Source organism: Notamacropus eugenii, chromosome 3, assembly GCF_028372415.1.
Source record: "Notamacropus eugenii isolate mMacEug1 chromosome 3, mMacEug1.pri_v2, whole genome shotgun sequence".
NCBI lineage: Eukaryota > Metazoa > Chordata > Mammalia > Diprotodontia > Macropodidae > Notamacropus > Notamacropus eugenii.
Window position 1 is genome coordinate 318,854,999 of NC_092874.1, and position 17,801 is coordinate 318,872,799.

The window sequence follows — 17,801 nt, forward strand, 5'->3', positions numbered from 1 at the left end:
CACCCACTGAAATCACTTCCAGACACACAACCCAAAGAAACCAAAGGCAGAGGGAGAATATGCACATGCACAAATACATACAGTAGCATTTTTAGCAACGAACTGGAAACAAAACGGGTGTTCAATTAGTGAACAGCTTAGCAAATTGTGGCATATTAATGTATTATATCAGGCCTAAAATGACTAAAGGGACACGTACTCAAAGAAACCAATGAGGATTTGCGAAATGATATGGAGCAAAGCGAGCAGAGCCGACTGTAACCAGAGAAGAGACATTGGGAAACCTGAGGCCCCAAATGGAAAACCTCTCTCTTGCCTCCTCTACAAGCTTGTTTTGTTTGTGCTCTGTAACTATGACTGGGGTTCAAATAGTGCAGTTTTAAAATGTAGTATGTCCTGTACAGCTTTGATTAATGCATTTCATTTTCTAATTCTCAGATTCAGGAGGATTCTAATTATTTCACATCTCATTCTGGGGGTGCCACAGGGATATTTTAGTCCAGTGTCATCTCCTCACCAAGTTGGGCTCTTTTCTTCTGGCTTTCCTGTTTCCTGCACAGTCTTCTGATCCCTCCTCTCTTGCAACGTAGAAGCACAAGGAATGTGCTAGAAGCCTCCTTGGGAATCAAGACCAGAGGGAGGGAAGTACCAACAGCAGGGGTCCCACCAGCTCAAAGGAAGATCTGACTGGACCAAAACAGCTGCTTTCTACTGGGATCATTCACCCTGACTCCAATAAAATACAAGGTCCTTTGTGGTAGGAATTATTTTAACTTTGTGTTTGGTTTCTATTTCCAATGTCTAGGACAGCAGTGGGCATACTATAGTAGGGCACTTCATAGATGCTGCTTGAATTGTTGGATTTCTGAATGCTTCGGATCACTTTGAGGACACCAAATATTCTCTCTTTTCTTCCTGTGGAAGAGACTCTACACTGTGGAAGTGAAAAGGGGAATGTTGCAGTCACCGCAAAATGTTCCTGCATCTTGTTAACACTGAATAGATAGATATCCTGCTCCCAAATTTTAAAAGTCCTGGAGAAATGACCAAGCAAAAAAACATTCCTAACATAGTGAAGAAATACTACAGGGAAAGAGAATTGTCAGTGGTGCTGTAGATAGAATGCTTGGACCAGAGTCAGGAAGATTCATCTTCCTGAGTTCAAATCCAGCCTCAGTAAATCAGCGTCTGCTCTTGCTGCCCATAAATGCAACAGCCAAGTTTCTTTCTGGAAAATATTTAGTCCCAAAAGGGCTTATTTTCTTCCCTGAATACACCTTAATCTCTTACCCTCCAGATTTTAATCTTTGGGAAAGCCTGAGGCTAGGACCAAGATGAACTGGAGGCCTAGCACAGATGGGATCTTCCTCACTCCAGTGCGCAGACTTCAGAATTATGCTAGAGCAAACAGGTTCCAGTCAAGATGAACGCAAAGCCTAGGACACAGAAGGAATAATGATGACTTCACACTTACATAGGGCCTACTATGTGCTAGGTATGTGAAGTACTCAACAAGTATTATGTCATTTGATAAACCCCTCCCAACTTTAATTTGACCAGGACAAAGTGTCCTCTGTCTTCTGTGCATATCCAATCAGCTGAGTCTCATTTAATTTCACTTTTATTAATTCAAGGTTGAGTTTTCTATTAACAATGAACAAATCATTTCCATCCAGCTGACCAACCCTTCTGCAGAGGTTAAGGGCCCCAAACTTATCCCATTGATGAGATCCATTCAGGGCCCATTAACTCCCAGGCCATCAAATAAAAAGGGACCAATCTCAGTGTGTTCCACAATTAACCCACCTTTCCTTTGCTTCCTCCTTGCAAGCTGGGAGCCTGTGTCAAGGCAATTTTGTTTTTTTAAAAACTGCTCATACAGAAACGCTGAGGTGTTTTGGTGAACTAAAGCTATACATGCTGCCCTAGGAACACAGAGGAAGAACACTAGACTTGAGATAGACACTTGGCCTTGAATCCCAGCTACATTACAGGAACCTGGGCAAGGCAGTTTTCTCTAAGTCTCGGCTTTCTGGGCTGTAAAGCGAGAAGAGAACTTGGACTATTTGCTGAATGGGTGGTTTTGAAGGTGCTATCTGATCCAATCCTACTTTTGTACACCCACATTTATAATATCAGCCTATCTCAGAACAGTAAGATAGGAGTATGGAGTGGGTGGGAGGGCAAAGAGATTTCTCTGAGGTCTTTCAACCCAACTTCTACTCAAACCCCGCCCCAACATACCCACAATGACCATGGAGTCCCAAAGAAAAAGGAAACAGTACCATGTACTATTTGAAAGAGAATTTTATTATCAGTACAGTTGAAAATGACAATGCACAAAAGCACAAGAGGCGACTGCCCTGGAGGGTCCCACTTCCCTCCCACTCAGAATGCCAGGGAGAAAACAGTTGAAGAAAACATGCAATCACAAACAATGATCAACTCTAAAGACAAGAGGTCTGGTCCAAAAGAACCCAACATAATTAATCCAATGACTGTGAACAGCTTCGCTGAGTAAGATGAAGATATTGCCTTCGTAGTGTTTTCATAGGGCTTCCCTTCAGTGAACCAGGGGGGCCTGCTTGAGGGAGATGAGGACTGAGCGCATGCGGGACACATCTTTGGCCTGCTTGCTAGACTTGGGGTTAAAGTCACACAGTCGAGCCACACGTTCCCACTCGGTGCCAGGAGAAGTCTCTTCAACATCGTTTACAAAAGCTTCTTCAGCTGCCCTGTAAACAAACAGACAAGCGTTATCTCACTGTAAGACATCAGACCAGCGAGCCAGCTCATCGCCTTACCACAAAAGCACCTCATCTGCCAGGCCTGTCAAACGGCATTCTGCTATTCCCCCCAAGAGTAAAAAGTACTTTTCTATGGCAGAAGACAGATGTGCCACATCACACCAACCCCCTGTGCACACGGAGTGCCAAGAACTGCTGTGTAAAATGTTGGAATACAGGTGTTTGGTTTAGGATTGCTCTCTTTCAATCTTGACCTGTCCTACACTGTAACAGCTCTGGATTGATTTTGTTACTGAGAGTCAAAGACTGGTACTTGTGTATTCAAGCAGGTATTTAGTGTATTTGGTTATGCTGACCTGCACTGAATTCAAGGAAATTTAGAAATGTCTGCAGACTTGATAGGCCGTCATAAAAATAATGAGCTAAATCCTAAGACTGTAGAGAACAAGGCCAGTCTGAATGGAACTTAAGTCAGAGCCTCCATGCCTGGATAAGCTGTAAACTTAAGCCATCCTCCTGTTGATACCAGGCGGTTTTAAGACAAGCAAAAGAGATAACACTGGCTCTTCTCTAAAGGTCTTTGCTTCACAAGGCAAACCAACCTAGAAGGGAAAATGTTATCTTTTTGCAGGATGCTGCCTGAAGCTTTCTTTCAAATTAGGCAAATGTCCTGTTACTTCAATCAAAAATTGATTGGGGGGGGGGGGGGGGCGTACTCATTCCAGCCCAGGAAGCAGTGGTGGGGAAAGAGACAGGACACAATCTAGAAGGGGAAACCAAATTCATCTACTCCAACAAGCAGTAAAGGAAAAGCCAAAGCAATGGAGATGGAAATTCCATGGAAATGTTTTGCACTATTCACAGGAATGGCTATGTGAGACACCACTGCAGACCAAGCTCACTACAACACTGCTACTTCATGGGACAGACACTGAGGGGCAGTGAGAAAATTTTACTTAACTGTTCTAGGCTGTAGCAAGGATGATTTATGTTTGTGCTTAAAGGTGAAGAGAAGAAAAGAAACAAGGAGAGAAAGTTTAAGTCAGATATAGGAAATGAAAATGAGCTTAATGCAGATGACAAGTAAGCTAGACATGCCCGCACCACTCAGGCTACATTCAGGAAACATGCTGCTGATTTCACTGTGCAGCTTCAGGGCAGTTGTTCTGGATTATCTATATAATGAACACAGTAAACCAAAACCCATCCTTGCCATTCTTTTTTTCTCAGTGTCAGAAATATTTTCAAAGGCAAATCAAACACCACCTGTAAATCCAGCATTTCACAAGTCTTGTTTCAAATCCACTAGGAAGTTCATTACACAGAAAATTACCATTCTTTAAAGTTCCAAAAAAAAGGGGGGGAATTCAATTATTGTGTTTCTACTGCTGTCCTAAGATAACCAAAGGGGGATTTATAGCCTTAAAACACAAAGAAAAAGTCCAACAATTAAAGCCAAACAAATTGAAAGACTCAATTGTCTTGCGTAAAAAAAAATACCTAACGTTAGCCTGCTGCTTATAGCTGTGCCCATTTCATCCTTTGAGTTGGGCAAGGATAGGGACAAGAGAATGGAGATCATCTAGGGGAGAAAGGAAGCTCAGCGACAATCAAGTGTAAGCACATTCATTCATGTAAGATCATAGAAAGCAATCACACATTTATGTGAGAAACTTCTCTGATTAAATTATCTTCTTCCTTGAGGAAGAGACAGAAGCAACATTAACAACAGCTCACATCCTAAGGTGCTGTAGTCCTCTACAAACAGTACCCAAGCTGATCCCTGGGAAGCGAGCAGTGTAAGAACCACTGCTGTTCTATACATGAAGAAGCTTCTTCAGTGACTTGTCCCAAGTCAGAGATGGCAGAAGTGAAAAGCCATCTTTAGGCTGGCTGCAAATTCAGGGCTCTTTTCCCTCCCAGGAAATGACCATGTCTCCTTCCTTTCCTTTATTCTCAATTTCATTCCACTCCTGAGCTGAAATACCTTTCTCCCTCCCCAAGGGTGAGGGATCAATGGGGAAAGAAAGCAGAATATCCCAGGTGCTCACACCCTCCACTCCCACCCCCAAAGAACCTTTGAAAGGAAAAACATTTTCCTTCAATACCTTGTCTTGTAGCTCAAAAAATACAGTAATTAGAGAACAGTTTGTAGATTAAATCCAAGTTATGCAAAATATCCATAATTTATATTGCCTTTTAACAAAACCGCTAAAAGGCAACTGACAGGACCAATCGGAAATAGCTTAAAAGCAAGATAACTATTTTTACACAAAAGAAATACCATCAAAAGAATGAGTTTTGCAACATACACATAACCAATCACGTCAGCGAAGGGTTGTTTGTAGAAAGCTTCATCTGCCACCCTAGACAGCAAGAAGTCCAAAGGCAGGCAAGCAGGCAGGAAAAAAGAGAGAACATTGAAAAGCAGAAAAGTCTAGTTATCAGCATCAGCCTAGTGACAATGGAAATAAGACCTCACACAAACTGCTGAGCTTGCCGTTCTGTTCTAACCCGACTTAGATTTCGCTAGAGTAGCTCCCCAAATTTTGATCAAATTTTCCAGATGGAGTTAGGAAATGGTGAATTATGTTAATCAACTACATTATTCTCTCTGGTTAGTCACTAAAAATGACTAAGGGCGTCAAACTTTTTGCAACTGAAGTAAACATTAAAAGCTAAATTTATAGTGCCTTACGCATTAATTAACAGCTTTACAATTTACAAAGTACTTCACAACAACCCTGTGAAGCAGAGTAACTATCATTCTTGTTTTACAAATGGGTTAACCGAGGCTTGGAGGTTAAGACTTGTCCAAGGGCACAGAAACTATACTGCTTTCTGATTCCCAATGCAGGTATCTTTTGATAACACATTACAAAATAGCTCTCTACCTTTGTCCCTTTTAAAACTACCCATATTATCATTCCTTCCCAAATACTCTAGTTGATTGTATCATGCCTCAATATACTAGTCCACTCAAGTAATCAGCTTAAGGATCTATATATGCTATATAAAGAAAAATATATGCACTAAACTAATTGACTCGGTTGTAAAAGAGCCAATGGATACTCAAACTTAACTGTCACATGGTTACGATAAAGAAAAAGGAGAGTCTTGAAAAGGAGTGGGATGAGGGGGAAAAGACGCTCACATTCTAATGAATCCCTTATTTCATGGATAACAGATTAGAATTATACTACTGCTAACTAATCTATCACTCTCTACACCAAAAAAGTTTGCCAGCCATTGAGTTTTGAGCTTCCTTATGCCTTTTAACTTACGATATTAAAATATCTAGGTCTAGTCAATATAATATATTCAGTGGTCTCCTTCCTACTCTTTTTTTTTTTAATGCTTACCACCCAAGCATCTTAACAAGGCTTATATATCATTACCCAGCTAAAATGAAGAATAACTCTTAAAGGACAGTAATAATTGGATTTGTTTCCTTAAATTCTATCATTTCTATAATCCACAGAGATGATTTCATTTTCTTAAAAAGTCAATGAAGCAATAAAATAATCCTTTCCTCTTAACTTGCCTTAAAAAAGGGCAATTTTTATCAGGATTTAAACAGACACACAAGTAAGAAATAAAATGTAATTTGGTGAAAGAAGCAGCTTGGTAATAAAATACATGATGAATTTTTCTGGAAGGAGTTTTCAAGTGGAGAGCAAAACCATTATATAAACTCATCACTCTTTAACTTTAGACAAAAGAACATCAGTGGGCCCATTTCAACTAAAATTCCTTATTTCTAATCAAAGGTAACGAAACAGGTAAATTCCTGTTCTCTAATCTCACAGACTCAATTCAGTGTTAAGAGATTTAGCCACCCACCTTCTACAAACAAGTAAAGGAGACAAAGATACATAGATATTTCAAGAGAGACCTGGAATTGAAACTGAATTCTGGCTCTCCCGTTTCCCAGGCCGATGTCCTTTCCACAAATAAAGAGAAATGATTTATCAAAATTGGAGAAGTTTTTACTCTTTTCAGAACCTTATTATGAATAAATTCAATCATCTTCCTAGGGAGTTTAGTTATGGATCAGTCACCAAACATTCATTAAGCTCTTCCTATTCTAACACGCAATAGAGACAGTAAAACAAGATGGAAACAGCCCCTGTACTCAAAGGATTTACAATATAAAAAACTTTTTGAACACTACTTCCCCTCTTCACTCCCAAGAGTTTCCGTGGAGAAGCAATGTTCTTCAAGACACTCAGCTCAGTTCTCTTCAACTCAAAGTCAGGGCCCAGAGGGCTTTGAGAAGTAACAACGAGGAATGACTGTAGAAGAGGAATACTGAAAAAGTACGACACTAAATAAAGAGTCGGACTTGGGGCAGAGCCAATTAAACTACTGGTTTAGTTCAGTGCTACATGGAACCCTTGGAGGAAGGGTGAAGAGAAAATATTTGGTGTTAACAAATTATAACAAGGCAGTTGGCTCCCTCAGTGTTTCAAGGAAATGTGATTTCATTCATTATCCCTTCTCCACCAACAAATATCACAATCCCACTAGAACTTAGTGGATGGTCCTCAAAAAGTTGTGTTGGAAAAATTCATCACTCTGTAGCCAACTTGGTGACATGTGATTACAGAGGATGAGGTAGTTTTTATTCAGAACAAGAAACTTACAGGCATAATTTCAAACCTTGTCAATAACAATGTCTATGAGGTATTCATATTTTTTTTTAGCAAAGAAGAGTTTCAGTGTAAAACAGAACAAAAGTTTGTGCTGTAATGAAATACTCTTTGATAGATTTGAACCTGCTTTTAATATCCCTTTTCCGCTGCCTGCAAGAAAAAAATGAATGGCCCTGGTAGATGATGGGCAAGACTTAGGCGTAGGTTCATATGAAAGTTTAGTTCAAATAAGCTAAGTCGCTATTGCTATCAAAACCTTCCAATCAAGAAATGCATAATAGAGTGTCTATGTGGACTAACTGGTGCAAGTATGTTTGATTCTAGGAAGTATACTTCAAAGGGTCAGAGATGCCAAAGATATGGTGAAGTGCCTAGGAGCCATGTCATATGAAGGACAGTTCAAAGACCTACGGTTCTTTTGTCTGGAGAAGACTGGGTGTGGAGAGAAGAAAAAAGAGGGAAAAGAGAAATTTTTTAAGGGTTGTATGGAAGAGGCAAAAGATGGGTGGTGTCAAACTCCAATAGAAACAAATACCTGAAGGGAGCACACTGACTTAGAAAACCAGAAATTAATATTATCTATTATTACATTGTATTTTTAAAATTAGTTTTGTTAGCAATTTCCCAATTCCATTTTAATCTGGTTAGGCTCCCTCATCTAGAGTTTGACACCTCTGTTCTAGCTCACAGAAATAGAACCAATGGACAGTAGTTGTAAGGAAGCTGATAACTAAAGATACCCAATAATGAAACTTTTGAGTAAGTAATGGGCTCCCTCTTTCATTAGAAATCTTTCAGTAGAAGCTGGAAAACCATTTAACAAACAGATTATAAAAGAAATTACTGCATTAAGCAAATTTGACTCAATGAGCAGGGGTCCTAAAATTTTGTGAATAATTATCATAAATTTCCAGCCTCAATTTCCAATAAAGCCACCCAAGAGGAGGAAGTGAACTAGCCAATGAATGTTTTAGAAGAGAAGGGAGAAAAGTTATTTTCATGAAAGTGACAGAACACTTCCTCTTCTTCCTCTCCTTTTAATTTCATAAATCTTACTGTTTAAGCAGTTTGAGAATTTATTTTCTGGTGAAGACTAGATTAACTGAGGTAGAAAGAGAAGAGAGAATTAAAGAGAACTACTGCATTTTTATAGTCAAAGAACAAAAATGCCAAGAGTTTCCATGTTTTCTTCCTTTTAAGGAATTAAACAAAGAAGATGCCATAAACTACGTCACCAAAATTTCTCATAACAGATGAATGGGATCCAGACGAGGACTAGAGGAAAATTTACACAGATGTATTGTAGTGAATGCCATGGTAACCAAATAAAAACACAATTCTATAGCACTCAACTCCTTAAGACCAGTGCTAGGAAACAGAACTAACGCTCAAATTATAGTTTACTTCCAAGTCTTTCTATGTGTACTTGTCATAGGATCACAGATAGTATAATACCCTCTTATAGGTGGGAAATTGTGGTCCAACAAGGTTAAATCTTGCTCAAGTGACATAGGAATAAGTAGCACAGCCAGGACTCAAACTAAGGCTCTGACTCTAAATACCCTAACAAAGCTCTATGTGTTTAATGGTGAAATGAATACATGCAAGTCTGAGCTCTCACACACTTTCTGTGAGCATTTCAATAATCTTATGTACAAGTTAAGCTGGAGGCAAGAAAGAACATCAAAATCTAACTAGCAGGAGGACGAGGCTCCAGAGAAATCTGCACGTGACGCTTCCGTTACTTCGTGTTGGCAGTTTAGTTGTTTTCTCCCCTTTGAACTTACCTGTTATTTACTTTTGTTTTTTGTAGCTGTTCATCTTGTCTTGCATACCATTCTTCCAACTCTTTTATTGCTTTTTCTTTCCATTCTGCTTCCTGCTTCTGAGAATTCGCATCTTTGGAGAAGGAAAACAGTAGACACTTTATACATTAGTTTATTTACAATTTTATTCAAAACTAACAGGCACCAAGGCTTTTTAGTCATCAGCTGAGAATCATCTCTATTATTATCTACTCTAAAAATCACTGTGCTTCACACCATCTATTTTTCCTATGACTATAGCCTACTGTTAGGGAGGGATGAGAACGGAAAGAAGCTTATAGTTTCTCCAGGTTTGGGGACCAAGAAGAAAGCTTCGACCACAACAAGCACAACCCGATTTGACAACCCCCAGCACAATCAGGAAGAACATGGGTGAATCTGCTGTCTCGATCTTACAGCACTGAGTCCGTGTTATAGTTTAAACATAAGCATTCACTGTATGTACAGCATGGGGAACAGGAGGCTGGACTGGGAGGGGAGAACAGCTGTCCAAGTCAAATTTTCATAGTTGTAATATATTCTAAATCAGTGGAGAAATAAATCCCAAAGATAAACAGAATTTCTGGATTATAGGGGCCACAGATTCCTTGCATTTCCCAGAGGCAACGTAGTGTGCTGAGGAGTACTGCGCTGGAAATCAGAAGACCTGGATTTTAATTCTGGTTCTGCCACTTACAAGCCATGTGATTTTGGGTAAAATCACAACTCCTTCAAGCCTCCATTTCCTCATATTAAACAAAAAGGGGAGGGGAGGAATGGGGGTGCACATGCACACAAGCTTTCCTAGCTTACTTCTTTTTTTGTTAATTTTTTTGAATAGCAATATACTGTAGTAGAAAGAATAGCTGACTAGGAGACCTGGATTCCAGGTCCAGCTACGTTAACAACTGAACAAGTCTCCATATCTTTGAACAACTATTTCTTAATCCTTAAAAGGGGTGGGGGGTCAAGTAAATGATTTAAGTTCTAATAACCCTTTATTAGTTTTACTAATCTATAAACATGTGAAAATACCACAATAATACAAAAAATAACAAGTGACAATGACTGAACATACGTCATAAATAAAAATGACCACAAAATTACTGGAAATGCCTTAACTTCAAAGCGAAATCTAAACGACAACTTCCAGGAAAACCAAGGAAGAGCCGGGGCAAGGGCAGACGCCAGGAAAGCTCACAGCAGTGTGACAACGACCGAGCTGGCATAGCTACTCATACTTTCCATGAGAGGTAACATTAAGTAACCTTCCCCTCCCTATGTGACACAATATGTCATTTGGGGGCAGAGGAAGAGCCCCAAAGGAGAACAGAGAAGCTGAGTGCCCAACTTATCAAAGAAGTCACTTGGGAAGTGGCTATCCTGAGAAAATTAATCCTTCTGGAAAAAAGGAATTTGAGGTGAGGGAAGGACTTAGAGGTTTTCCCCTGGGAAGACTGAAATAATCACATAATTTTATTTTTTGGAGTTGTGTCTACATAAATGTTTCTGTATCACTGTTCTCTCTGCTTGAAGTGGATGAGTTTCATTGGAGAAAAACAGAAAACTAATCATTAGATTTTAGAGATGACCACAACTGATCATTTGGGAAACAAAAACAAAAGGTTCAATTACAGGTAAGACGGAAGCCAGAATATCTAGCTTTTTAAGAGATGGAATCTGATTATCACATAAGCACACATACTCTCCTAGGGGTGGAAGAAAGAAGCACAGAAGCAGCCATGAAATACAGGCGCCCTGTAGGAGGCTGTTAGCCAACCCTTTTCAGGGGGTCAGAGGGAAGGTGGGTAACGTGAAGTTTCACCATGTAAAGGAGTGAAAATAAACAGCATCACTGAATACACCTTGCGCTCCCCTTGCATAAACTAATAAAACACAGCGACCATTTTATTTTCTTTTGAGATCTGGACTCCAAATTGTGAACACTGCATTTGACTTACACAGGGTACAGAACCAGAAAAGTTTTAGTAAAATGGATCATTCAGGTAAGGGATGACTCTAATGATTGTGGAATAGAACAAATATACCAGAAACTTCTAGTAGAAAAAGGTTTTATTTCTTACTTCAAGAAGTGGTACTGCTCAAATTATATCCAAGATTTGAACAATTAACTAAAACTTTTAAATTCAGCTTTGAATGTGTATTTTAAAATGTCATTTAAGGGATTACTGGTAACTTTGGGTTCCTTCCACCTCCTTTCCATTTTACACGACTTTTTCAAACAAGTATTAATGCCATAATACTACTTTGAAAATTGTCCAGCTTGACTGTGCTTTCTTCTGTGAATTTTAAAAAACGTTCTGATGGTCTCCCATTTTGGCATCACTGTGCTACCCCCTGTGCCCCAATTAAAAACATACAGCTTCTTTGATATAAAAAGCTCTAGATTTTGGTTTTCATTCCTGGAGTTTTCCCTTTGGAAGGTAATTTCAGAAGATGATCAGTAAAAACTCTTTTCACCTGTTAACAAATCTTAGCAGTTTTCATCTATTTTTTGAACTAGCACCCAGGCTGTTTTTTTTTTTTTTAATCAAAGTTTTCAGAGAGTTCAATGATTCTTAAATTGTCTCTCCTGACTAGTTTTCTAGGTCAACTGTTTTTGGCATCAGATCTTATATTTTCTTCTACTTTTTCCAATCGTTTGATTTTGTTTTAATATTTTTTGCTGTCCATGAAGTCTGATTTCCATTTGATTTACTCTAATTTTCAAGGAGTCTATTATTTGGATAAGGTTTACCACTTTCCATTCTCCTTTCAAATCTTTCTTCCCAAAATTTTAATTTCATTTTTCTCTCTTGCTTCATTTCTTCTATTACCTTCAAGTCAGTCTCAATTCCGAAACTAAAGGTTTCTCCTGGGGTCAGGTGAGGTGGCCAGTCCTACTTGGACTGACCCCGTGCTGCTGTGCTGACCCCCTGGAATTTAAGGTCCAGAGTGCTAGATCTTCAAGGTCATGACACCTCAGAACCAAACACTAGAGAACTCAGATCTCTGGCTCATCCTGCAATGACAGTTGTCATGACCACACTGGTCACTGCCACCACAGAGATAGGGACTTCCACTGTTCCCTCTATGTGGGTTCCTAACCACCCTGGGATTTTCTCACCAGAGCTCCCTGTTCTTGGTGCCTCCTGGATAAAGTCCTGCATGCCACATGTGTGCTTGGCCCATCACTATGTGAGGCTGCTGGCTTGTGTCTATACCAAAGTTTCTTTCCTATTGCCTATGGGCTTCTGGCTAACTTTCTGAGCATTTCTGGGGTGAAAGAATCTCTTACTGTGTAATTTCTCCTTGGCTATCCTGATTGATCTTTGGCCTGTCCCAATTTTTTGCTGGACTAGGTGTGGAGGATCTGATCAATCTGCCTCTACTCAGGCAGCCTCCTTAGCCAGAAGTCCTCTTTCTCACTGGTGACTTTGAAGAGAGCAGTTTCAAGTGACTGAAGAGTTTCTAAGCTAGACTGCAAAGGGTTGAAGTGAAAAGAGAGGAACTGTGGGCAATGAGAGTTTTGATGAGAGAGGGAAGACAATACAGGATGATAGGTTATGGGGGGCAGTAGAGTTTAATGGAAAGATTTTTCTTTTCCAAAATGGGGGTAAACTAGGAATATTTAAAGGCTTTTGAGAAGGAATTCTCTCTCTCTCTCTCACACACCCAAACTTGTGCACATGGGATGAAGGCAGAAGTTAAGAAGGAATAACTGAGAGGGCAATCTGTTGAAGAAAAGGGGGCAGGAGATTAAAGGGTTGTGGAAGGGCTGCTCTTGCCAAGAAGGACTACGTCACTATCAGAGACTAGGGAAAAAGAGGAGAAAGTGAAAAATGTCAAGGAAAAATAAACAGAAGAGGGAACTAACGGTGAATAGGCACAATTTTCCCACTAATGTAAGTGATGACCTCCTTTTTGAGAAGAGGCTTGTATACCAAAGACCCAGTTGAAGTTAAGTAACAAATTTACTGCACATCCAATAACACAGCTTTATGACCTTCTCCAGCTTCTAATAGCATAAAAAAATGAAGTAGGGAGAGTATAGGAGCAATTCAGAGCTGGGATTTCTCAAAGAATGAATGGTAACAGGCTAAGGGGAAAAGGAGTGTGACAGTTTATGAAAGTCAGGTATTCATTTGACTGACTGTAGGAATGAGCCTGGGAAGGTAAATCAAGTCAGAGAAGTAGGTTAAGGTCTGTGAAAGTCCTGAGGGCTGGAGGAGTGTTAAGGCAGAGGGAGATGGAATGATACATTATGGTTAGACACAAGGTGGAGTAAAGGAGTACATCAAGGGACTGAAGGAGATTAAGGAATCATGACATTAAGGAGTTTGTGAGATCAGCAAAGAATTTTAAAGTCCCTCAACAAATGAGAGGATCTGGAAGAAGAGAAGGACGGTGAGTCAGGTGCTAAACTCTTTGAGAAGTAGAAAGAATGATCTGGTTGGCAGACAACTGTCACTATCTGAACAGAGAGGAAAGTTCTGATCCTTTTTTTTTTAAAGGAAGAGGGTTTGTTCAAGTGATAGTGGCAAAAGAAAAGTCTGGAAGTGGCAGATGAAAGCAAGGTATCTCAACCTATCTTTTACGACCTGTGAGTATGTATGAGAGACAGGATGGAAGAGAAATAAGGGAAGGGGGGAGGGAGGGAGAGAGAGGAAAAGAGGGAAGGAGGGAGGAAGGGGAGTGGGAGGTGGAGAGGACCAAAGGGGTTGGGAATGAAGGCGTAACTAGATGTAGTTATCTTCTGAGGCATGGCAGGTCTCAGTGAAGACAGAGAGATAGAAGAAGTATGAGAGAAAAAGGTGCAGGACAGAGAGTCTGTTCACCATGGAAAGGAAAGTCTAGTAAGCACACTGCAGAGGGTAAGAAGAGTTGGAGTAGGATGCTGAGGAGGTAGGCTTGGGGAGAGGCTGTTCCTAGATGGCTGATGATTGAGTAATAAGGGATACAAAGAGAAACAGATGGTAGGAGTTTATTAGCCACAGGAATAGTAGTGGGTGGCAGATGAATACTTTAAAGCTTCAAGTATCATACATTTTTATATCAACAACAGACTGGGTGACTAGATAATAACTAGAATACTATGCTCTCAGATATAGACGAATGGATGGTACATTTATATATCTGTTACAAAATTATAATTTTGTTATCAAATGGAAGCAAAGATAGATAAAAGAAATTAAAATTTCCTGTGAAATTCAAGATTATGCAATCTATTTCATTTTTTGTTTTGTCTTTCAGCCAGCTCTGAACATTAACATGGGCAGTAATGAGATGGAAGAATTTTCAAATATAGGGCTAGGTCTTTTGGCAAGAATGCAGTGTCAACTGCTAGTTAGGTCAGCAGTAGTAATACTCAGATACTTAGAGGGATGAGAATGGAAATGGGACAAGGGAGGAAACAAAATATGCATCACAGTAATTAAACATTTATAATGGAGTGAAGAGTTCAATGCAAAAATGACCTGAAACAATACTTTCCCTCCTGATCTCAAGTCCTGATTTTATCACAAGAGCAATAATTTGAAAAAATTCCCCTTCTTTTATCTTCCTATTAATTTTTAGGAGACTGAAAATAATCAAAGGGAAGTTCTCTTCAAATATAAATCAAACATAACCACCTCAAATATAAAAGAACAGGCAGAATGAGACTAATCTACTCAGAACTAGAACCTCTGTGGAATCTTTGTGTTTCTGATTTGGCCCTTACAACAGATATGTATGTAAACGTGCATAAAGTTTTAGAGCAAATTTTATACTTTGAAACACTTTTCCTCATGTGCCCCTTCTTTCCTACATCTCACTGTCTTCAATACATATGAAACCAAGATATCAGTTATATACAATTAAACACTGCCCCTCCAGTGAGAGAAAGTATCAAGTCAAAGCCAAGAGTCAAACAAGATTCTAAATGCTCCAAATATGTGAACAAACTGGCACTAGAAACTATTACTTAAGGCTAAGTATAAGTATTATATAAATTTGAGCTAAATAAAGGAAAAATTATGTTAATTTTGCTAATATAAACTTGGAAAAGAATTGCAAAAGGATTACCAAGGACTTCCAGACGTTTCATTTGTTCTTCTCTCCATTTACGGATACTCTCTGGCTCTGACTGTAATCTGTCCACTTGGGAGATAGCTGCATAACTATCGGTTGGACCATTACTCTCCTTTACAAAAAAATAAAACAGAGTGTGAGATGATTATAAAGTATGTCAATGCATCAGTTCACATTTAAATTGCCTTGTCCTGCATGGTTTAGTGCTGACACTTAAGAATAATAACAAAGCACATGCAATAATACTCAGGGTGGATGATTGATAGAAGCAGGCAATGGCGATTATTTTAGTATAAGCCATATTAAGGAAAAGAAATCTGAACAAAGTGATTAATTTCAGAATAAAGCAGTTTAAGGCATTGCTGAGAAACAGGAACTAAAAGGAACTTCCTTTTAGTGACCCAAATTTGTTCAAGGTATTAATAACCAATTAGACAAAAATATTTGAATAGCCAGAAAACCTTTAAAATGATTGCTCACTGTTGAGAAAAACTGAACAGGTACATCTGAATTAAATGTAAGCAACCAGATAATGGGTAAATATAATTAGAAAGGCAAATTATGAATTACAAGTACCACATTAAAGAATAATCAGGTACTGGCCAAGAACACTGGAAAACAGCGAAACTGTTCAATAAGCACCACCTAATTCAGTTGACTTTAGAACATTTCAAACTTAATTGTGTCATATATATAACCTGCCTTCTAAATAAAGCAAATAAATGTATCACAAGGTGATAGATCTTCGAGTGGGAAGTCGAGAAGTCACAGAACAGTTGGCAGGACCTTGGCAGTCATCTAGCCCAGTCCAGCACAAAATGTAACACTACCAGCAAGTGGTCATCCATCCTCAAAGGCTACAGCACCTGCTACTCTTGATGAAGCCCACTTCACTTCTGGACGGCTCTAATTATCAGGAAGTTTTTCCTAATATCTAGCTTAAATTTGCCTTTCTTCATCTTTAATTCAGATTCCTGTGGTTCTGCTTCTGGAGTCAAAGAAAATTTAACTAATCCCTCTTCCACATGAGAGCCCCTCAAATAGCTGAAAACAGCTCTCATTTCCCTGAGTATTCTCTTCTCCTAGATAAACATGCTAGTTTCCTTCGATCAATCACAATAGGTCAGCCTAGTCCAAGCCCCTCATTCTGCAGGTTCTGAGGGGTTGCGACTTGCCCAAGGTCACATGGACAGTTAAGAGCAGAGCTGAGATCCAAATCCAGGTCCTCTGACTCCAAGGCAAGGACTCTTTCTACTGAACCACACTGTCTGTCACAGAGAAAAATACCTATCAATATATACATACTTATTCCAAAGGAACAAGTATACCAGAAGTCAAACTAGAACATGACACAAGAAAATGGCCCCAGTAATGGTTTCTATTCTTTTACAGAATTATGAGATAGTGGAAGCTCAGTTAATTAGCAGTATATTTAAATAATCTAATCTAATCTAATATATAATAATATGAAAATTATTATAAATAATAAATTTAATTATATAATAATATAATATATAAAAATAATTTAAATAAGGTTACTGCTCCAGAGATTACAAATAGGCTCTTCCAGGTGTTATAGTGGATCTCAGAGGAGCTCAAGTCCTCAAGTCCCTCATGACATTAACAGGTAGAAAGGCTGACAAGGATCATGAATGTTACCAGAAAAATATAACCCAGACCCTTAAGACCTGAGACTTCCAATTCAACATCTCAGGACTGAGGTGGTCAGTCTCACTTCCACGCACACACAGCTGTTTTCAGTATGACTGGCTTTTAAGAAGTCATGTTTCCATGGATAGGGCAAAAGCCTCATGAATGTAATAAAGAAATTTATTCTAATATAAGCAGTGTACAGCTTTTAAAATAGGTTCATAGAACTCTTAAGAAAGAAGATAACAGAGAACCAATGTAAATTAAAGAACAACCATAATGCTAAGAGCTGACAATATTTATGGAAGAGATTCAAATGTAACAATTATTTTTCTAATGGGGGTGGAAGGGGAGAAAAGGAGAATTTATTTCAGAACATTGTATTCTCTAGTTAAATAAAAACATATACTTTTACCATTTGCATCCCAAACTAATTCTTTTGCTACTTTTCATTTGAATGTTTGTTATTTCCAATTCAGTTTTTAAAACCATCTGATGTTTTATGGTGATAGCTTCATCTGGGTATACTTAAAATGCTCAACCTTCATTAGAAAAGGAAGAGACTCAACACCACTTCCAAAATGTACACTTTCACTGCCCTTTTTATTTGTGAGAAGTGCAACAGGTTCTGTTTGAGTTCTTTTGGTTGTTTCAATTCATTGTTTTTAAAAGGAGAATTCTGCTCCTAACAACAGGAGAGCACTCTGAAATGAAGGGACTAGTAATACCCATTACATTCTGAATGTTCCTGGACAGTCTCAGTTGTATGTAACTAATGAATCTTAAATTATTGTCTTGTGCAAAACTACATATTACCCCTACTTACTGAAAATGGGCAACCAAACAGAGGGTAGAAAATATGATACACTTAT

At 38.9% G+C, this 17,801-nt stretch overlaps 1 protein-coding gene across 1 annotated transcript in view; it reads right to left on the bottom strand.

The window, feature by feature from the left end:
• Positions 1-2,292: 2,292 nt before the first annotated feature.
• The window catches only part of CLTA (clathrin light chain A), a 29,596-nt gene continuing 14,087 nt past the window's right edge, over positions 2,293-17,801 (bottom strand). Inside the window, exons 3-5 of the mRNA XM_072596803.1 lie at positions 15,274-15,391; positions 9,190-9,301; positions 2,293-2,735 (exon numbers count right to left, since the gene is read on the bottom strand). Coding sequence (XP_072452904.1) covers positions 2,564-2,735; positions 9,190-9,301; positions 15,274-15,391 — 402 coding nt within the window. The 3' untranslated portion in view covers positions 2,293-2,563. The remainder of the gene's footprint in view (positions 2,736-9,189; positions 9,302-15,273; positions 15,392-17,801) is intronic.